Source organism: Bos taurus, chromosome 25, assembly GCF_002263795.3.
Source record: "Bos taurus isolate L1 Dominette 01449 registration number 42190680 breed Hereford chromosome 25, ARS-UCD2.0, whole genome shotgun sequence".
NCBI lineage: Eukaryota > Metazoa > Chordata > Mammalia > Artiodactyla > Bovidae > Bos > Bos taurus.
In genome coordinates this window covers 2,101,823-2,123,499 of record NC_037352.1, presented here as the reverse complement: position 1 = coordinate 2,123,499, position 21,677 = coordinate 2,101,823, and the positions used below count along the sequence as shown (strand labels likewise).

At 60.8% G+C, this 21,677-nt stretch overlaps 1 protein-coding gene across 3 annotated transcripts; it reads right to left on the bottom strand.

Moving 5' to 3' along the window:
* Window positions 1-683: 683 nt before the first annotated feature.
* On the bottom strand, window positions 684-21,341 carry KCTD5 (potassium channel tetramerization domain containing 5). 3 transcript variants are annotated; one of them, XM_005224377.5, is made up of 7 exons: window positions 21,062-21,341; window positions 11,758-11,866; window positions 11,081-11,172; window positions 9,408-9,503; window positions 7,100-7,225; window positions 4,891-4,949; window positions 2,180-2,210 (listed from the first exon to the last, which is right to left on the bottom strand). In XM_005224377.5, exons 1-6 carry the CDS (start codon window positions 21,311-21,313, stop codon window positions 4,905-4,907), a joined length of 720 nt encoding a protein of 239 aa, XP_005224434.1. In that variant the 5' UTR covers window positions 21,314-21,341; the 3' UTR covers window positions 2,180-2,210; window positions 4,891-4,904. The 3 variants fall into 3 exon arrangements, with proteins under 3 accessions (NP_001096811.1, XP_005224434.1, XP_010817343.1); NM_001103341.1 differs by lacking the exon at window positions 4,891-4,949 and having other exon boundaries at window positions 684-2,210; window positions 21,062-21,340; XM_010819041.4 differs by lacking the exons at window positions 2,180-2,210; window positions 4,891-4,949 and adding an exon at window positions 4,956-6,953.
* Window positions 21,342-21,677: the final 336 nt, after the last annotated feature.

The following is a 21,677-nucleotide window of genomic DNA, read 5'->3' as shown; positions in this document are numbered from 1 at the left end:
ATCTCCTCTTGGCCCTGTGCTCAGACAGGAGACGGGCACGCGTTGCAAGACCAGCTGCTCTGGGGCGTCTCCAAGCGCCCGTGGGGCAGGGGGCCCTGGAGGCAGGTCCAGCTTTGCTGTCGGCCTCAGGCAGCTGGGAGGTGCCACGTTTAGTCTCCTTGCAGAAAGCAAACTCCTTGGAGAATCTTAAGTCCTCCCCATGTGCCCCGCTGTACAGGGCACGCCTGGAGCCCCACTCCCACCCTCTGGCAGGGAATTCCCACTAGAGCTGAGTGCGTGCTGGAAACACGACAGGCAGCTGGTGAGACCAGCCTCTCAGGGTCACAGACGTCCTAGCCCAGCCGGGGCAGCTGTCCAGGGAACCGCCCCAAAGCCTGAGGAGCCGCCACCAGGGGGAGCCGGAGAGCCTGTTGGGGGGGACACCCAGGGAACTTCAGGCAAATGTCTCTGAAGCTGGTGCATCCAGCCAGGGAGAGACACGCGCACATGCTTGACTCAGTGTGGCATCGGCACTTTTTAAACAATTCCACAAGAACCAGGTGAGGCGGTGAGGGCTGGCCGGGCCGTGGGGTGGGGGTCAGACTGGACAGGGACCCAGGCAGCCAGCAGAGCTGCCATGAGCCCAAGGTGGTGCTTCCACGGCAGCGGCTCTTCCGTACACTTTAAGACACTAACAGCTGTTCTGCTCAGTCATAAATACACAATTTTATTTGCTATTTTCAGGGGAAACTTAGGCATTAAACTGTAAGGTGATAAAATACGGATACCTAAAAAAGTACAAAAGTATAAATATCCCCTTAGAATAAATTTTAGTGAATTAAGTCTTAATATCTTTAAATTAAAAAAACAAACAAACCACAAGCCTATCTATTATCTCAAGGTCACAAATCAAACGACGCGAAGCAGTCAGCGGCGCCCCACGGTATCCCCGAGGCTCCAAGGGGAGGGAGGGTCTCGGGGCCGAGTGTGCCCATGGAAAGGTCAGTGTGAAGCCAAAAACGCTGAACCACGCACAAGAGACCTTACAAAAGGAGGTAAGTCCTAGTGCTGGAGAACTTGGTTCATCAGGTAATATTGGCAAAGGAGAAGAGGGGCAGGCGAGAAGCCTCCGGTAGCGTCTGGAGCCAGGAAGGTTGGCGTCCGGACGGGATGGGGGGCACAGGTCCCCGACCCGCTGGGGAAGGTCAGCTCTCAAAGCGCGCAGACAGCCGTCCTCAAAGGAATCCGATCCGGCAGCTCCAGCGTCAGGCAGGGGCTGGCCATGCAGGCTCCTCCCCAGCGCCCCAGAAATGTCAGAGAACTGCATAGTTACACGAGCGCGTGAGCCGGCAGAGGCTGTCCGTGTGCGCTGTCAACACCCGGCCTCCAGCGTGGCCTGGAGTCTCAGCTCCGGGAGCCTGTGGACAGGCCTCCCGCCCCGCCCTCCAGCCCAGGCGAGAGCAAGGCACTGCGGGGCGCCGGCTGCCCCCGCGCCCCCGGGCGGGCCAGACGAGGCAAACTCGTCCCTCCCTTTAAGTGAGGGGACAGGTCCGCCCAAAAGGCAGCAGCACTTTCAGGCGCCTCTAGGAAGCGAAAGCACTGGCAGTCTGTCCATACGGGGAAAGAAAGGACGCCACGGTCTCGTCTGGAAACTACAAACGGAGAAGCCTGGGTCGGCCTGGCCGGGTCAGGCCCAGGAAGTAGTGAACATGCGGAGGCCGGGAGAGACCACCAAGCCGTCACGTCTGGGAGGCACAGCAGACCCCCTGCCCCAAGGACCAGGGTGGTCAGAGGGCACCCAGAGCCCGGGGCACTGTGCCCACCCTCCTACCAGCAAGGCCCAGGCTCCACTACAGACTGTTTATGTAGCACCAAGAACACAGTCCTTGAAATGATCTTCGGTGATGTAAGGGCCAGTTCAGGAGCCCTGCCTCGGGCCCGAGCGGCACTTGGGAAGCCGAGCGGAGGTCCCGCAGAGATGCCCGCCCAGCAGGAGCTGCCTGCGAGCAGTGACGCCTGGCTTCGGACAGCTGGTCCCGTCTCTCACCACCCACCTCAGAGGCAAAAAAAGCATTCACACCCAGATCTCTAGAGAAATTGTCAAAAGCAGGTTTCTTCTCATGGCCAAGCTTCCTCGACGTGGCGGATCATTGCGTCTTGGGAAAAGGTAAAACGTCTCTTCAGCTTCAACAGTGTGTTCCTCACATCCTCGAACCCCGTTCTTGCAAAATCTGAAAATGCCAAAGGCAGACAGTGAGGACTCAGGCCGTGAACAGAAAGGCAGCGTTGCGGCCTGCGGCCCAGGAAGCAATGGACACGTGGAGGCTGCGGGAAACCACCGAGTGACCACACTCGAGGCAGTCGCAGGCCTGTCTCCACGGCGCCTCCGGGGCCGCCTGAGACTCACCAGCGCGGCCCCGGGGGACAGTTCCTCACCAAGGCCCAGAGGACCCCAGCCGCATCTCCCGCAATGGCCTCCCAAGGGTGGGAGGCTCCCCCCTCCCAAGGGTGCCAGCGCCCACCTAGGGGTTAACTGCCCCCAAACCTTGATTTTCTCTCCAGCTCAGCTTGGTCCAGGTGGAAGACACAGGTGTGCGACCAGGGCCCCCACCCAACCGGCCCTCATTTTCCTTCCATGCCCCACTGCAAACCACACCCCTCCACCTGGCCCCCCAGGCCTGCCCTGTCACCCCCTCGTCCACACACTGCCTGGCTGAGTCTTGTCTTCTGTAACCAGACCCTTGGCCTGGGGGGCCGGCTCCCTCCTTGTAACCAGACAGGGCTCTGGGACACATCCCTGACCCCAGGTACCAGGACAAGAAGGCCACTGCCCAGCCAGGCCGACCCAGCCCAGGCCAGAGCAGTAAGATGACCTTCCTTGCGACCTCACTGGCAGCGAAAGAGGCCTCCTGGGGGCACTTTCCACTTGTGTTTCGGAGCTGAGAGAGATACGGCCCTGAGAAGAGGTGCTGAGCCCTGGATCCCCCGAGCTCGGGCCGCGCCTGGGAGGGTGAGCTCACACGGAGGCTGGTCAGGGGAGGCCCTGCGGGCACGGGCAGACTGCGGTCTCAAGGCCAGGGGCTCCCCACCGGCACAGCCGCCTGCAGCAGCCTCTCACGTCCCGTGGGCGTGCTCCAGTGACTCAGGAGAAGTTCCAGCTGTCCAGCCCACCTCGACAGCCCCCGCCTGCCATGGCGTCCGACAGCTCCAGGCCTCCAGGCCGCCCTCCTGCCCTGCCTACCACCAGCCGCCAGGGAGGTGCACCTTCTGCCGGGCTGGGGGTGCAACGGGCTGAGGGCCCCTCCTCAGGCTGGACGGGGCAGGCCCCCAAGTTGGACTTGCCTGCTCACTGGGAAAGGCCTGGACGGGGACGTGGCCTGAGAATAAGACCTGGGGCGATCTCAGGAGGGCCTGCGGCCCTGGCCCCATGGCAGTCTGAAGGAAAAGCTGGAGTCTGGGGGGCCGCGAGCCACCCACTCCATGGAGTCCAGCAGGGCAGCGGGCATCTGAGATTGCAGGACTGAGACATGGGAAGGTCGAGCGGGCTGGGAGTGAGGGACCGTGCGGGAGGGAGCAGCCCGCTGCAGCTGGAGCCCCAGTATTGTCTGCACATGAGGGCAGAGACCTCGCCTGGGAGCTGTGGCGGGCACAGCCCGTCTACCCAGACGGGCTCTCACCTCAGCCGCCGCTGGCAAGAAGGCCTGAGCCAGCTCGCGGGAACAGAGCAGGCGGAGCCCGGTACATGGTAGGGCCCCCGAGGGCCGGGCCGGTCCAGGTCCAGGGCAGCACCCCCAGCGATCCACACCCGGAGTCAGGGTCTCCTGCAGGCACCCGTGACAGCCGTAACGGGGGTGGTGCTGATAGAAGCCCCGCCTCCTCCGGGAGGCTGGCTCCTCTGCGCTCCCGCACCCCCATTGCGGTTCACCTCCAGCCGGGCTGAGGCTGAGCTGAGCCCAAAGGGGCGGTCACTCCAAGCTGAGGCGGGCCCTACCCGCAAACTGCACGCCTGACTTCAGGCTGAGAAGAGGGAAGTGAGAAACGAGTGTCAGGACCGTCACAGCTAACGGTCATCGCATCTATTCCGCATGTCCCTTTTCTTGGTCCACGTGGCCGCTGCAAAGTTTAAAACGACAGCTGGAGCCCGTGCTGCACGGGCCCAGACCAGGCCCTGCAGACTTTGCTCAAAGGGCCAGGCGGCAGACACCACACAATCTCCAGGTCAAGAGGCACACTGAGGATATTATGTACTCGTACAACCACCAGAAAAACCACCAGTAACAACGAAGAAGCCATTCCTGGCCCATGCCCCCAGACCAGACCTCAGGGCTTGGGGGACCCTGGGCGACGCTGGCGCCCAGCCCCTCTGAGCTCCACTTCCGCTGGCAATGCGAGGGGGCAAGCCTGGCGCTCCCTGCTGATCGGGTTCTGGCCAGGAGGAAGCAGGGGCCTGATGAGCAGCAGGGCTGAGGGGCACCCCAGGGTCTCCCAAAATGGCCAACTGGAGGGTTGGCACAGACCCCTGTCCACCAGCAAGCCTCATGAGGCGCAGGGAGCAGGGCATCAGGGCCCACCCTCCGAGGCACAACACTGACTCCTCAGCCCTGAGCCAGGGGGTGGCTGGGACAGGGTGGGGAGACCGTGAAGCTGGGGCTGCGTGTCCCCGGGAGGCACAGGCCCGAGGCCCAGCTGCACCCCCAGGCAGATACACACAGCGCCCGGGGGCCCTGGCCAAGGTCCCACCCCAACGTGGGCATCCTTCGGGGGACACAGAGCCCCGCTCCCGGACAGATCGGCGCGGGTACTGAACACGGAAGGGCCTCTGTCAACTACAGGTGCGGGGCAGATGCAGCGTGGGAGGCGGGGCTCAAGGAGGCACAGGCGCATGGTCAGTTTCGAGGGCGGCAGGCTCACCGTGACATTTACACTTAATCTGAGTCACTGTCACCGGGACCCGTGTCCTCGTCGTCACTCTGGCTCAGCACATGGCGGGCGGCAGGGAGGAGAAGAAGAGAGGGCGCGTCAGTGCAGGCGGGGTGGGGGGCGGGGGGCGCCCACCCTTCAGTGCGGGCAGGGCGGGGGCAAGGGAGCCCACCCAGACGGGCCAGACTCCTCGGAGCAGCCATGCTGGCCACAGTGGAGCGAGCCACGCTGTCCCTGGGTCCCTGAGGCTGCAGAGTTCTCCTTCCCTCCACGTTGTGAAGCACTGGGCCAGGCCCAGAACCTGGCTGTTACCTTCAGCTCCTGGGAGGCCATGACCTCCAGGACACAGGGTGGGGTCAGCTGGCCAGGGGGCTGGAGGCTGCGATCAGGCACATGGGCGATCGATCACTGATCCATGGATCAATCATGTCTACCTAACCAAGACCCATAGACTGGCTGGACATAGGTTGGGGGTGCGTGCCTGGGGGCAGGGCCCCGTGGCCCCAGGGGCACCTCTGTGAACTCCAGGGGCCCACTTTCTGGCCTCCGCCCCACACCCGCTCTGAGCTTCCTGTGCAACGCATGCCTGACCCCGGCACCTGGGCCCCTTGTCCGGCTGCCCCGCCCCCACTCTCTCAGGTCACTTCTCCCGAGACGTGTGTGTGGGGGAGGCCAGCTCCAGCCGCGGCCCAGGGAGGGGCAATCATGACGGGGCCCCTGGAGCTCACGGCACTGCTCCCACCAGGCCACACACAGGCGCCCCCGACGACACCCCACCTGGCGCCCATGGCTTCCCATAGCTCTGAGGCCCCCTCTGCTACCGCCCCCATTTAGAAGCTACTGTGGTGACCACACTCCAGGACCAGGTATTTCTGGAGAGAGAAACAAGGCCGCGCTTCCACTGGCAAAGGGATCTGGGGTCACGCCCGGAGCTCCGGCGGCACAGACTCGTCCTCCCGCAGCTGAAAAGCACCTGAGGGAGATGAGCCTGATGGTTGCCTGGGGAGCTCGGCTACGCGAATTTTTCAAGTTCAGAAATAAAAGCTGCTAAAAATAGACAACTTACAAAGAGCCCTGCAAACACTCAGGGAGACGAGGCTCCTCTAGAGGCTGGGGCTCTGGGGAGGTGGGCCGACTCTGAGCCCGAAGCCCCACCCCAGGCAGGGCATCAGCACTCCTCACCTCCGGACCCTGGTAGAGCCCCTGGCGAGGAGGTGCCTGCAGCCCTGGAGGAGGAGGGGCACGGTCACCACGGACTGTGGGCGTGCTGACCCTGTGGTCCGTCCCGAGCCTACACCTCCAAGGAAGACCCTGAAAGGCTCCCAGCAACAGTTCTAGGCCCAGAGCAGACGGGGTGCCCCTGGGCAAGCGTGTGGGGAAGGCCGGGGAGCCCCAGTTTTACATCATCAGGTAGAGCCCTTCCGACTCAGGCCTTTCCCATACCCCCTTAGAGCACCTCTGACGGGCACCTGAGCCTCCCCCAGGGCCGTCTGTGGGCCTGGCCTCACGGGCTGGCCGCCACGGAGCCCTGGGCCCCCGGAGCTGGCTGCAGGGTCGTCCAGGCACCGCTTGGCCCACAGGTTCGGAAGTCCTGCCCATACTGATGCTGGACTCTGCACTGACAGACACATCTGGAGTCCTGACCCGGGACGAGCCCAGAAGACATGCCGTTAGAACCCGTCACCTCCAGGCAAGGGTAGCAACCACCCTGTCCGTTTTCACCGTGGCCGCACTTGAGCTGCTCTGGGGAGATGGCCCACAGGGAGGGGCTGGTGCCACGCCAAGAGCGTACTCCGTGGAGTTGAAGAATCACACACCTACCAGATCTGCCCCGTCTACCCCCACACCAGGGACAGAGGCCCTGCCCTGCAGCCTCAACGTCCCGTCCCCAGGAAAACATCAAGGAGAAGTGCAGCCCCCACCAAGGAGGGCACTTTCAGGAGCAGGCCGTGGGCAGGGGCAGTGAGGGCGGGGGCCTGGGTGTCCAGCAACCCCACGGCCCACGGCCCAGGGACGTCTGCACCCTCTGTTCCCGAGTTTCGCTTCCGACATGCCTATGGAAAATGAGGGACAACAGAGCAGATGCACAGGGTGAGCGGGCGGCCGCGAAGCCCGCGAGGCTGCAGCACAGGGACGACGGTGAGCGGCGACGCGGGAAGGAGGGAGCCAGCCCGGCGGGCGGCGGGCATGGTGCACCCACCTTGGCCTTCTCGCTGGGCTCGCTGGCGGGGCCGTGTGGCGAGTTGTGCAGCTCCTTGGAGACCACACACAGGAACTCAGCCTGGTCCTCGCTGCCATAGTTGTAGGAGGAGCCGATGCTGACCAGCTGGGGGAGAGAGGGCCAGTGGGACATGGGTTGAGAGCTGCCCCCAGCTCAGGACCAGCCCACCGGGAGGGAAGTCTTCGGAGACACCCAGCCGAAGAAGCTAGGGACAGGGTTCAGTCGAGAGACTTTTTATGAACTTACTGAAAACCCCGTCTCCAAAGGTCTAGGCTCAGGCTCAGATGCATGCGCGCGCACGCGCACACACACACACACACACACAGCCATGCGGGACGGGCCTCCTGTGCTGCGCATCCAGCTCCTCTGGGGGGTCCTGGCTGGGCCCACAGGGGACAAGCAGTGACCAGGGAGGGGAGTGTGGCGCTGGAGCTGGCAGCGAGCAGGCAGGGCGCTGGGGGCCCCTCAGAGCCGGGCCCAGGAGGGGGCTACAGTGCTCTGCCCTGTCCGTGAGCATGGGCCAGAGCACACGTGCGTGAGCACACTCGAGGGCGAGCCCCTCGGGGAAGCCAGGACTGGGGCTTCCTCACGCTGGGGCTGCTGACCGAGGAGCGGTTGAGGAGGGCTGAGCCGGCACCTTTCATGACGATTCACAGGGGCACCAAGAACAGTGTGATTATTTCAAAATACCCCCGAAAGGGGTCACCTTAACCAGGAGAGATGCCGGGAGCCCTTTAACTTCTCCCTTGGGTAGTCTACTCCAGGGGACACTCTGAGGAGCCAGAGGGGCCAGCGGGGTCATGGGGTTGTGAGGTCAAACCTCAGAGTCTCAGCCTGAGACACAGGCACAGGGACACTGAGCCTGTGGGGGCGCCGGCTACTCATAGGACACCCTGGCCGTGGGCAGAGGCCCCCAGGTAACGAACTGCAGGCCCCTGGCACGAGGGGCAATGTGCCCGCGGGACCGTCAGAGTGCTCTGGACGGGGCAGCAGGTGGGTGGGAGGAAGTGACTCAGCTCTCGTCCTTTCTCCCTGTGGTCCTGGCCAGGGCCTGCTGATGAAGCGAGCAGCTGGGTCGGCCAGAGTCAGCAGTGCTGCTCAGTCACGGGCAGGACAGGGCAGGAGCCCGCCGGGCAGCCCCCCAGGAAGGGCCCTGGTGCCTACAGCAGCACCAACGGCCTGGGGGGCCGAGGTGGACACAGGCCAGGGGGTGGGGGGTGGAGGACACACACACAGATACACACACCCGCCCCCCCCATATACACAAGGATGGACACACACAGATACACACACACACACCTATACACACAAGGACAAACACACATACACACAAATATACACACATACACACACAGATATACACACACACACACGGATGAACACACACACACACAGATATACACACACATACGCCTATACACACAAGGACGGACACACACACAGATATACACACATACACACAGATGGACACACACACGCACACACACAGAGAGATACACACACGCACCTATACACACAAGGACGGACACACACACACACACATAAACATACACACACAGATATGCACATATACACACACACCTATATACATAAGAACGGATACATACACACAGATACACACATACAGAGAGACATACACACATACATACACACACACAGAAACACACATAGGTACACACATGCACACACACAGATACACACACGCACAGAGATACACACGTAAGTACACACACGCACACAGATACACATGGGCACACACAATCATGCACACACATAAGCACACACACGTATATACACACAGGCACACAAAAACACATGCACACACGTGTATATACACAAGGACACAGGTGTACACGTGCACACATGTACACACACGGGTACACAAGTACACACAGAAGCACACACATGTATATACTCAAGGACACACGTATACACACACAAGCACATCTCTACGCACATATGTAGAGATGCCACAGAGAAGCCCAGGGAACAGTCGTACCACAAAGAAGTGAGTGGACGAGGAAAGATAACTGTGGAGTGAAGACTGGACAGTGGGACCCTAAGACCGACTCCTGCCGCCACCAGCCCCGCGCCCACGACGATCCAGCCTGGGCTGGCACAGGTTGCTGCTGGTGAGAGGCACGGGGGACACTCTGGGGACCGAGCTTCCAGGAACTGCAGGCCGCCTGACGCCTCATTACTGGTCCCTGGGGCCGGCTGCCCTGAGCACTGGGCAGGGCCTTGGTAATCAGCAGCTTCACTGCCCTGCAGGCTCAGAGGCCTTTACCTGCTCGAACTTCCAGCCATCGGACATGGTGGAGACCATCTGCGTGAGCTCCTCCTCTTGACACTGCAGGACACGGTACACGTGCTTCAGCGGCACCTGCAAGAGCAGACACGGGGGAGTGTTCCCACGCCGAGGCCAAGCCGGGGACAGCCCCGGGCCCCGGGGAGGCCCACAGTCCCGCCCACCTCTCAGCCCAGGTCGTGACGCCCACAGGAACACCAAAGAAAACAAACATGCTGGAACAGCTACTGTCTTCTGCTTCCCCATCCGCCTCCAAAAATATTTCTATTTCTAAATTCCAAAATAAAATGAGTCATGTTCCTGAAACCCGAGAACACCTGTGGCTGGATGCAAACACATGAAGGCAGCCTTGCCTGCGCCCTGAGGAGCCTTACCAAACGTCTGACCCCAGCAGCAGGACTGGCCTGGGCCCCGCCCTCGGAAGACAGCGCTCAGCTGAGCACGTGGCTCGGACAGGAGCCCGTGGGCCTTCCTGTCTGTGCACCCCCACCCCAAACTCCACCCAGCTCCACTCCCAGCCTGGGCCGCACTGCCAGAGCTCTGCCCTGACGCCACCCCAGGGACGGGGTCGCAGCCCCAGTGCTCTGGTCCCCACACGGCCCAAAGAGCCTTCACTGGGGACACATGGAGGGCGCTGAGCGCTGCCCCGCCCGTGCGGGCCTCGCCCACGTCCCCACAGGGTGGGGGGTGTGACGGCACAGGCACAGAGGGCCGAGCCGGCCCAGTCACGGGCTTTGTCTTTGAGGGGGCTGGCAGCAGGGAGCCAGGCCGCACACTGGCCAGAGATGACTGTGGGGCCTGTGGCCGCATCACCTGCCCTCCCCCAGTCCCTGACCAGCCACCTGGAACGGCCGATCTCAGCAAGCTCTTCAGAGAGGCCGAGAGTGCCAGCCCTGGGGCTGCAGGGCCCTGGGGGGAAGCCCGGCTTGGGAGGCAGTGGCAGGGCGGTGAGAGGGTGGAGACTCTTAGGAACTCCGGCTCTCAGGGAAAGCGTGCACAGCAGCCCCGGGTGGGGGCCCAGGCAGGGGCTGCACTCTGCAGCCACCGCAGAGCCTGGCACCACGACAGGACCACTGCCGAGACCCTCAGGAGCCTGCCTCGGGGAAGGTGTCAGACAGCTGCCTCAAAACGCACTGGCCCAACAGGCAGTGGAGTGCCCGTGCCAGCTCCAGCACGGCTGACCGTGGCCAAGTGCAAACAGGTCCCATGTGGACTCCATGCCCTTGGGACAGGGTCAGCATCAAGAGCTGTCCACTGAGCCCTTCCTTCCCGATCAGAGCCAAGCCTGCTCTGCCTACACCCCCACCCCCATCCCCGTCAGCACCAGCCCACTGCCGGCTCCCCCAGGCTCCCCGCAAGCCTTCCAAGTGGGCCAAGGAGTTGGCCACCACAGGACCTTTGCACTTGCGGAGCTCTGCCTGCAACACCCGCCCCGAGACGGCTACACACACAGAGGCCCATGGAAGCCTCTTGCTTGTCCTCTGCCTCTCCTCACTGGCCAGGGCGCCAGCTGGCAGGCACTGCGAGAGGCGCCCGGAGGGCAAGGCAGGGCACAAGGACAGCTCCAGAGGAACTGGTCAGCTGGGAGAAGGGAGTGAGCCACGTCACCAAGCAGGTCTCGGAAGGGTTCTGGTGCCAGTCACCCATCTCACCTGTGATGTTTTGCTGTCTCGCTCTCTAATTTTGTCCTTGACGAGTTTTATTAGTGAGGTGATATTGTAAAATTCCGCTTCCTCCAATACCCCTAGGATAAAGAAAAATAACTAATTTCCACCAGATCAAATAAATGCTGTCTCTGCCCCGCAGTGAACCCAAGGCCCATGCACACATAAAACAGACAAAAACACACATGTATACACTAAATAGATGCTGCAGAAAAAGATGCAGACAGGTGGTCACAGGAGTAAGATGGGCCAGAATGAAGGAGGGAGTGGGCACAGCTTAACAAGCAAAACGGGGCCGAGCCCTGGGCTCTCAGGACACCTGGCTCCATGCCAGGAGCCGGAGCATGGCCGGTGTCTGCAGACACGGGCAGAACACAGAGCCAGCGGCCGGGCTGCCCCGGAGGGGAGCAGACCCAGGGTGGGCGATCCCGGGGACCCCAGGAGGGGCGTGGCCCCCAGGCAGTGTCAGCCAGGACCCCCAGAGAGCAGCGGGCCCCGAGCCAGAGCCGCCCTCCCCGAAGGACAGGGAGTGAGAGAGCCGCAGCCCCCAGCGGGCAGGCTGGGCCTGAGACGAGCATCTGCTCGGGAGGGAGCTGGGGAAGGAGTGGGGCTCCGCTCCCAGGGTTGGAGGGCCCCCACCGCCTGCCCCTCCCCCTCCGACTCACCTTCCTCTGCCAGGTCTTTGTTAATGACCAGCTTCCCATGTCTCAGGTAGTTCAGCACGGGCCCAAAGTAGGTGGGGTCTCTGTCGATTAAGTAGGCACCTGTTTCATCCTGCAGAGAGCAAGAGACAAGCTGAGCCCAGACAACAGGGTGGTTTCTGCAGCTGGCCACCAGGCCACGGCTAGAGGGGTCTCACCCACAACTGGCGCGTCAGCGCTTGTGGCACTTCAGGGGACCCCAAGCAGCTTCGCCTACCTCAGCCACCCGCGGCTTCTGGCCCTGACCCGTCACCACTGCAGGTGAAACCGAGTCTCAGCTCTGTGGCAGCAAGGTGACCGCCACTCAGAGGCAGGGGTGCCATGCACAAGACCTCTCTGCTCAGCTCCCAGGACTCCTGAGGCGGGATCACCTTTCGCTCAGTCAGGCCCGCCCTCTAGTGACCCCACTCTCTCCCCGGCACAGAGGCTGATGGCCGCCCTGCTCATTTCGGGGCTCCTCCCTGGGCAGGACTGGGGTGAGGTCCCAGGCTCAGGGAACAGAGCTTCCCCGTGACTGACCACTGAGGACCCCTCCCCGATAGGCGGCGTCTCCAGGGCCTGTCTTCAGAAGGCGCCCCTCCGGACCTGGTGGGCCCTGCCCCCCCGCAGGGCCAGTATCTTTCTGATGCCTCGCTGCCCGAGGCAGGCCTTTGGCGTCAGCTCAGCGCCATCCAGGCGTGGCTGACGGAGGTGGACACACATGCCCTGGCACAGGGGAGGCTGTGGTGCCCATTCGTGGGCGCACCAGTGGAGGCCTGTGGCAGCCCTCGGTGCAGAGGCGGGGCAGGGTCTGTGCCAAGGACAAGAGTCTGGGGTCCACAGAAGGCCACGGCCCAGCCTCTTCCAGGACACCGTGTCCACTGCTCTCTGGTCTGCTGAGTGCGACCTGGCCCAGGCTGCCATCCAGCAGGGCTGCCGGCTCCTCCCCTCACAGGAGCCCCCTTCCCTCTGCACCTGGGCCAAGGGCCCCAGGACTCCGCTGAGACAAGCAGGTGACTCTTAAGTTAGGAAGCGTGGGGCTGGCCTCCCTGTCCAGCAGGTGCCTGCCGGGATGAGGCTGAGGTCCTGGAGGCAAGGGCCATGGAGGACGCAGGGGCGGCTGACGGGCCGAGTCTCCAGCGCAGTGTCAGGGTGCTCACGGTAGGAGGGGGTGCAGTAGAAGCCCCTGAGCCTCCTGGACATGGTGAGCCCAAGGGTGCCAGAGCCACTCTCAACTGTGAGGCAACGTGCTGTGCGAGGGCCCCCTTCTCCCTCGTGCGCATAGAGCCCGGAATTTCGTGCAGTAAATCTGGAGGCCTCAAGGGTTTTCCGTCGAGTCCATGAGGAGCAAAGGCGGCCTCCGGGATGGACCAGGGGATGTGAGGACGCATGCCTTCCGTGTACTTCTACTGTTTTCTATCTCGACTGCCTCCATGCCAGAGCACGGCTGCCCGGAGCTGGGCACCTACCCACCCTCAGGGCACATGTGCCAGCTCCCCAGGGTCCCAGGACCCACTGCCTGAGCTGGCCTCCAGGGGCTGGGGCCAGCCGGAGTGGGCTTCAGAGGGGCCCCTGACACTCCATGTGTCTCCCCTGCAGCGTCACCAGCTGAGGGCGGGACACTCAGTCCAGCGGCTGCCACGCCGGCCCTGCACCCACTCCGGGGAGGGAAATCCCCCAACCTGGCCCTGGAAGTGCAGGCCCCAGGCACCCTGAGATGCTGCAGGGAAGTGGCCAGCTCCTGGCAGCGACAAGCCCGCCTCTCCAGGACGGACCTGAGGAGTCTTCTCGGCGGCCTCCTCGTGGGCCCCACACAGCTCTTGGGCCCAGTCTCTCTGCGAGCACCTGTTCTGATCGGAAGGGCTTCCTTAAGAAACAAGGTCGAGACTCCAGAGTCAGGACAGGCTGAGCAGCAGTGTGGGGGAAGTGCTCATTCTACCAAGGCGCACGGGCCCCTGCCCAGAAGAGCACACACGCTCACTTGAGGCGCACAGGCAGGAGCTCTGCAGAAGCCGCACCCCCAGCACTGAGCCCATGCTGGAGCCCACGCTGCTGGAGCGCATCTGTGCTGGCGAGGGCAGCCGTGCCCTGGGCTGTGACTAGGTTGCACCCGGGGTCGCCAGGGCCCTGGGCCCTCACGCTGTTTGTGTGTAAGCGGCCCCGGGGCATCCAGCCTAAGGCAGAAATAAAAACAGAGCACAGAAAGAGAGAAGACCCCTCGTCCCAGATTCAGCAGCCTCGGGCTCACCTGAGCCACAGGACAGGGAGGGTGGTTTCCGTGCTGTCTAGTCGGCAGCAGGTGAATGCCGCCCGGCACCAACTCACGGGAGGATGAGCTTGTGACGTGTGCCTGGCCTGGCCAGGCGGACAACAGGCAGGAAGACTCGAGGATCTCTCTCCTGCCCTCAGTTTATATAACAAGCCTGTGTCACATTCTTATAGTGGTGAGGCTTGAGGGTTTTATTTTTTTGTAAAAGAGCCAGAATTAAGATTGCTTGCTCAACAAACCTTTTTAAAAATTGACTATCCCCTCTTCTCGCCAAGTTAGCGTGTGACCTGCTTCCGCAGTGCTGGCTTTGAAATATACATCCACCCAAAGGCACAGAGAGAACGGCTGAGCTTTCTCATGAATATTTAACAGAGGCCACGCCCACCAGGCGTCTCTCACTGTCTGCTCTCTCTCCCGCCCTGCCTGGGGCTGAGCCGAGGGCTCCAGTGAACAGTGAACCTGGGCCTTGGGCCACAGAGGCAACACCCTGGCCACAGCCAGGAGTGCCCTGCCCGCGTCCCTCCTCTGGAGAAGCCCATGCCACAGGCACCCACGGGACCCCTGACCTGCAGTCAGAGGAGGGAGGCAGGGAGGGGAATCCCGATGGGACACCCCATGCACCCCCACCACAGCCCCTGGTGCTGGTTTGGGGGCAGCGCACCTGCCCGCCCATGCCCGGTCCGCATGGTCCAGGCAGGTTTGAACGCCCTGCCAGCAAGCACTGTGGGTCAGAGCAGGCAGCCGCCCATGCACAGGGCCATAAAAAGGAAAAGGGCCATAAGGGACGCGGTGGAGAAGCCGGGCCCTCAGGCGAGACTGTAAACAGAGGAATCCTGTTTCCGTCTCACTGTACCCGGCTCCTCTCAGCCACCTTCACAACTGCAGCAGACACACCAGGAAACACAGTGTGATCGTGGCTGTCGGCCACCGGAGGCTACAAGTTAAGGGGGCTGAGTGTCCCCAGCTAAACGCAAGGTGTGCTGTCAAAATTCCCCATCTGAGAGCTAAACGCAAAAGCGTGGAGTTATCTGTGCACAAACATGTGCAAGCAACATAATTAGAAAGACATTTCTCTCTGAAATTACCCACTTAAGGGATTCTGTGTCACTTAAAACCTTCACCTCTGCCTGCTTTTCTCTTAAGTTTTCTACAGTATGGCAAGTCCCTGACCTAGAAGAGGCCTGAGGCATTACCAGTTCCAAATGAGGAAACGGAGGCCAGAGAGCAGAGGCCCGCAGGGGCAGCGGCTGCACTCACGAGCGTGGGAGAGCCGGCAGCCCTGACCGCAAGCCGCCCTGCGCACCGTGGAGGGGCACCCCCGCGGCACACGCAGGGAACGGAGGGGAAGCAGGGCCCTGGGCCCCCAACCCCAGGTGCCTCGCAGTCCTACCATGTGGCTTAGGAACAGAATCTAGGGTGACACCCACGACTCCAGTGACGCTGACTCAGAAGCAAACCACAGGTGCGTGATAGGACCCCCACAGGAGGCTCCTGGTTCTTCTCTTAGAACCAATCCACCGGGGGTGGGGGTGTGGGGAATCACACCAAGCTCCCTGAACAAGCAGAGACGGCTCACAGGACCCGGGCCCGCTTGGAGCGGACACTGTATCAACTGTGTGCAGAGACAGGGGCCAGGCACCCAGGTGTGGGGCAGTCGTGAGCAGGACACCGTGGGGAGACCCACCAGCCGTGAACACTTCTGTCAAAGGCAAGGGGGCAGCCACCTGTCCGGACCGCTCAGGTACTTCCCTGCCTACAGACAGTCCAGTTACAGAGCACCTGCACAGAATTCCCCTACAGATGCCACGCTGCTTATCTTGGTGGGGAGAGAGAGAGAGGAGAGGGGAGAGAGAGAGAGAGAAAGTGAGAGGAGAGAGAGGGGAGGGAGAGGGAGAGGGGAGAGAGAGCGTGAGCAACCAGGAGGTCAACCTGAGATGGAAACAGGCAGGAACCACGGGAGAGAAGCAGCCGCAGACAGGGCCCAGGGTCCCTGGCACAAAGCTCCCCAGCGCCTCTGCCAGCCTGGAGGCGAGGCCCCCTCAGGCCTGGAGTTTCCAGTCCCCTGGATGCCAGTCACAGCAGGCAGGCAGGACACTGCAGCCAGGATGTCCACTACAGGCTCATGCCGCACCCGCTGCTCCTGAGGCCCCCACGGCACCGCCTTGCTGGCTCCTGGCAGCCTCTGTTCTCCTCTGAGCCCGGTCCTGCTGGCGGAGCCGGTACAGAGTTCACTCTCCCTTCTTGCCGGGCCGAAGGGCAGGCACACAGCTCCTCTGCACCCTCGCCCAACTCCCCGTCCTCACCGAGGCCTGCCTGCCTCTCCCTTACTGCTTTGAGAAGCCCACCTTGGTCTATTCAGCGGCAGAGCCAGCCCTAGCCAAGCCTGACTTGCAAAGTCGGCCAGGAACCTGGATGCCCAGCCCGAGGACACCAGAGCCCCCCAGAATGGACCCTGATAAGAGACGCAGGGTACACAGCCTCCCTGAGGCCAGAAGTCTGTCCCAGAGGCACACGGCCCAGAGGAGCTGCGCCCTGCAAGCTGAAGGGCATCATGTTTCCTGTAAGCAGGGAACCCGTGTCCCTCCCCCATGGTACAGCCCCAATGCCCAGTGTTGGGAACGGACCCCCAGGGCCTGTCCTGAGAACTGGCAGCTTGGGAGGCCTGCAGGGGGGTCTGTAGGGCCCAGTGCCCACCCCCCACCAAGGGGCTGGCCCAGCAGCTGGGGCTCTCTGCCAGTGGCATGAAGTTTGCACGCGTTGAGTTAGTGTGTCTAAGTGACAAATGGAAACAAAAAACAAGTTCGAAAGGTGAGAAATTCTTGGGACATTCTTTCTAAAAACAAAGTGCGGAGGTAAATAAAGCCCAGGGAGTGCCATCTCTATTTCCTGCGCTGACGCTGACGCAGTGTGGGGCACCCGGCGGGGGAGCTGACGCCCGCATCCCTGGTCCTCAAACTCCCCTGGGACTCTGGCTCAGAGAGGTCCAGGAACCCAACCCACATCAGGGCAGGTTGGGTTGTGGGTGGAGTCAAAGTCAGGCCTGAGTCTAAGTGGGCCACCGTGAAAAACGCCCCGCAGCCCACCAACTCTAGACCACAATGTGCTGGGCGCTCTGCAGGCTGAGGAGAGCTGCCCAGCGGAGGCCTGGGAAGCGTCCTGTGCTCGAGGTGGCCTGCGGGTGTCCTGGCTGCGCAGACTGTGCCCTGGGTACCAGGCAGAGTCAGCGCGTTTAAAGATGGTTGGCCCAGTGACTGCGGTCCTCGGGCACCTCCGGAAAGCAGTCGAGCACGGCCACCCCAGGGGAATGCGGCCATGGCCAAGCCCCGAGCCGACATCTCTATGTTCTCATACAACTCTGTTTGCAAAACAGGCAGGTGGACCACAGCTTTCTGACCGCTGCTGGAAACCGAGGCCAGTCACTGTCCCGCTGGCCAAGAGTGAGTGAAGGCCGCCCGAGCCGTCGGCAGAAAGAGGAACTGCTCTGCAGCAGATGACCACTTCCTCCTGGCCACCCTCGGACGGCTGGCAGCCGAGTCCGCTGGCCTGAAGCAGCTCTCCCCTAGAAACAAGCCCTTTCTCAGGATGTCCCTGCTCTGACGCGTGGGCTGGTCAGGGCCAAGGGGCCTTGTGAAGAGATGACCGCGGCATCCTCAGCGAGTGAGCCACCCCCTGCACTGGGGCATCCCCCGCCAGGGGCCTGAGCCAGGCCCGGGGCTAGGGCTGAGGACGCGCTCAGAACTCAAGCAAAGTGTGAGATGAAATGCACAGCCCCTGGGGACCGCCGCTCCTGCCTCACACCAGCACCCCAGCCCTCTCGGTGGAGCTACGACGCTCACAGCCTTTCGCCTCTGACTTAGTCACACAGAACATAATCTGCCGTTTCACTCTAAGTAATCCCCACTTCTCCTGCCAAGCGGCTTAAAAGATAGTCCTTCCACCCACACCCCCATCACTTAGCCCTGTCTGTGAAACTCCTTTCACTATCGTTCTAATCCTGAAACTCTAGCCAACACCTGGGGGGTCAGCACAGGCCAAGACCTGTGTAGGATACAGCATGTCATCAGAACACCTTGACGGCCCACCTCTCAGAGACCCACCTGATGCCCCCACACCTGCAGCCCCAAAACTAGGACAAGGGCCCTGCTGAAGGGCAAAGGCTGATGAGAAACGCAGTTTTCTCCAGACCTGGCTCAGTGGCAGAGAATGAAGCCCCTCCCCTGCAAATCCTATTTAATCTGAGTGGCTTCCAACCACCAAGTAGTATTTCCTGTTTCCCTTTAATTCCTAAAGCATCTCCCCACCGAAGCAGGGACGGACTTAACTCTGAACAAACTCAAACCTGTTTTCAACAATGCCACTGGGCCAGGAACCGTGGAATAGAGACAGCCCAAGTGAATCACATGCCGGGTATTTGCACAGCACTTCCTGGAAGAGGTGCTACACCTGGCCCGTTCCTGATGGAAGAGGGCAGAGAAAAATGGCCCAGGACAGCAGATGAACAGAGGCCAAAATGAAGGGCGCAGCCCCGGCCCTGCTGGGGAAGCACCAGGAGGAAGTGAGAACTCGCACTGGGGCTAACTGCAGAGAGAACGTCACGGCCGCCGGGGGCCCAGGTCAGAACAGCAGGCGAGAGAGCAGTGAGCAGCGGGGCCCAGAGACAGCCTGGCTCCCCGCACCCCTAACAACCTGGCTGTCCGCTGTTGAACGAAGCACTCCTCCACAGAGATCTCCTGACACCACCTTTCCCCCCAGGCTTCCCGACAGAGGTCCTTGCCAGACATTCTGTGTTTAATAGCAAGCTCTAGGCACTCTCCCAACAAACTCCGAACCCATCAGGCTCCTGAAAGATTCCAGCCTTTGTCTGGGAACTCCTCCCTATTAAGTCTCCCCACCCAAACACGACCCAAGCACTACTCTGCAAGCCCAAGTGCTCAATAAACACGAGAAATGTGCCCAGCAGGAAATCTTCCAGTCGGTGCGTCCAGCCTTGTGAATATCCTTGAGGTGTGCGTCCATCAGTCTTAACTATGAGGTCAGGGCTTGCAGATTTTTACACGTGCATCCACATCCTGTTTTCTCTTCCAGCAGATAACTGCTAGCATCCCACTCTTCCAAATGAGCCCCTTTCCCTCCACCCTCAACCTCAGACTCCTTACTCAGGATTTCGTTATCCAGGAGTGAATCTCTGGGACATTCTTTCATCAGAACCAAAGCGGGGAAAACTGAGGAGAATGAGGACCTTATATATTTTGTCATTTGAAGCAGAACACTCTACTACTATGACTAAAGGGAATTAGCATTACTCTTTCTGGCAAGTTCACATCTGTGGCTAAAGCTAACTCATAGTTACTATCAACTCTTTCATGAGACAGAAACCGTATCTGCTGCATTACCTTCATGTTCTGAATTCCAACTTTACAAATAGATGAAAAAGAGCAGCTGTAACACAGATATAATTTATACTCTGATAAATTACCCCCTGCAAAAAACTACTATAAGGTATAATTTTTTAAGTAGTCTTGAGATATTAAAATGAAGGGATAAACTGACTTAACAGGCAAACTATAGTTAATCAGCCCTGAATCAACTGTCTCAGCGCTGAATAGACAGCACTGCCTCAAAACAACCCAATGGACAAGAGCAATGTAAAAATGGGCCTCAGCATACAAAACAGAAAGGCTCAAGTAGAAATGCAAGTGAATGACCACTAAGGCTCACTGCTTAAACAGTAAAACATACACCCACACTATAAAAGGAAAATCACAGCTAACAAAAGCCTATTTCTATCCTGGAGATGACTGTCATTTTCTGGGAGGTCAATTCTCTGAGAGCAGAGAGCTTGGTCAAATGCGCAATGGAAACAGCTGGGCAGCCGCGGGGGAGGGTGTGTGTGGGGCGGTGGGAACCGGAGAGCTGGCAGCCCAAACTCTGATTTCTACCCATGACTGGTGGTTTTGTGGTAACTCAAGCTCTCCTTTCCTGATCATAAGGTCATGCCACACAGAGGATGGTGTCGGTCAGGCTTTGCATCCTGAAGACGATATGAATCTTTCTGAGAAGCCTAGGCCTGGCAAATGCTGGGCTGGCAAGGCTCCAAGCCAAGTGCAATTATGTAGGCTCAAGTGAAAGACAGGAAAGTTAGAATAAGACTTGTGGACTAGGAAAAATATAGGTAAAAACTGTTCTTCCAAGTGCCTTTTCTGAGTGTCAATGCTGTTCAGCTCGAGATAGTCTCCTTCAGGCACACAAATCTTGTAAATGTAGTCATCACAATAGTTTCTGCACAACCATAGGAGCATTTAATCTGATGAAAGACAATCGGCAAACCAATCTAGAGATTCCTATCCTTCGGAGAGGGCACTAAGAAAACTAGGTTACTTAGAAGACTGAAAAAAATTTCCTATCTAGCCCTTCCTTAACACTCCTAAGCCATCCCTTAATATGAGCAACCCTCCTTTTGAAAAAGCACTCTATGGACGGCACTTTCTCGGAGTGCTGAGTGGGTGCGTGTTGCGGCTGAAAACCATGGAGCACCAACTCTCTAAATGCAAGTCACTGGGAAAGAGAGGCCACCCGCGTAAACCCCCACACCAACGTTAAGTCAAGCGTCTGGAACGTGAGAAGACGAGAACACCGGGGCTCTCAGATTCCAGGGCCAGTAAGTACACGGGACGGAGAAGAGGTGTTCGCACCAGGGGCCAAAGAATCTAGGGACGAAAGAAAGTAGATCCACAGTAGTCTGGGGGTCTGGAAAACCTCCTCCACAGAAGAGCAGAGAGGGCGAGACAGAGAGGCACCCAGAGGCGGACGGGCAGGGGATCCTTGAGGGTGGTGGGCGCCACAGCGCCATCCTCTCTTTTCCCGGCCCGAGAAAAGGAGTCGCGGACCTGGGTCAAGCTGGTGACAGAGAACGCGGGGATCGGAGCCGAGGCGGATCTCCTCAGCGTGGGGCAGGGGGCGTGCGGCGGGCCGCTGACCAGGGCGACCCGAACTCTCCTGACTGGCCCGCGCGGCCCTCACCTTGTCCGAGTCCAAGTCGGGGTCGGCCTGGCACAAACGGTACAGGAAGGATTTCGGATCCCGGCACAGCGTCTGCCGAGTGGTGAGGAAGTAGGTGCCGCCGACGTTGAGCCGGACCCACTTGGACACGCTGCCGGGACGCTGGGCCAAGGCGCCGAGCCCCGCGCTGCAGCGCCGGCACAGGCCGCCCCCCAGCCCCGCCCCGAGGCCGCCCGGGGCCGGAGGCAGCAGCTCGCAGTGATTCTCCGCCATGATCCCAGCAAGCCCCGCCACAGCTCCTCGCCACCGGAAGCGTCCGGTCTTTAATACAGTCCTCCGAGCTCTGTCCCGCCCACGGGTCCGCCTTCGTAAAGCGCCCACCCCGGCGTCACGCGAGAGGCGGAAGTTCCGGCCCGGAAAAGCGGCCGGCCGTACCCTCTTCCGGCCGGAGCCCGGCGCGGCGTGGCCCGGTGACGCCGACGTGGGCGAGCCGCGGTGGAGCCGGGTGTCGGGCTCGAAAGGGGTTCGCAAGCCTCCGCCGGGCGCGTGCCATGCCTGGACGCCCTGTTCTCGGGCCCAGGTCCTGGTCGCCCGACCACGCCCGACCCGCACCCCGGCCAAAGGAAGAGCTACGTCA

Excerpts from the sequence above, each read along its gene's own strand:
- KCTD5 (XM_010819041.4), bottom strand. The coding sequence starts at position 21,313 with ATGGCGGAGAATCACTGCGAGCTGCTGCCTCCGGCCCCGGGCGGCCTC. Across the intron at positions 11,173-11,757 it reads CAAAGACCTGGCAGAGGAAG|GGGTATTGGAGGAAGCGGAA; the intron begins GTGAGTCGGAGG and ends TCTTTATCCTAG. Across the intron at positions 9,504-11,080 it reads GAGACAGCAAAACATCACAG|GTGCCGCTGAAGCACGTGTA; the intron begins GTGAGATGGGTG and ends CTGCTCTTGCAG.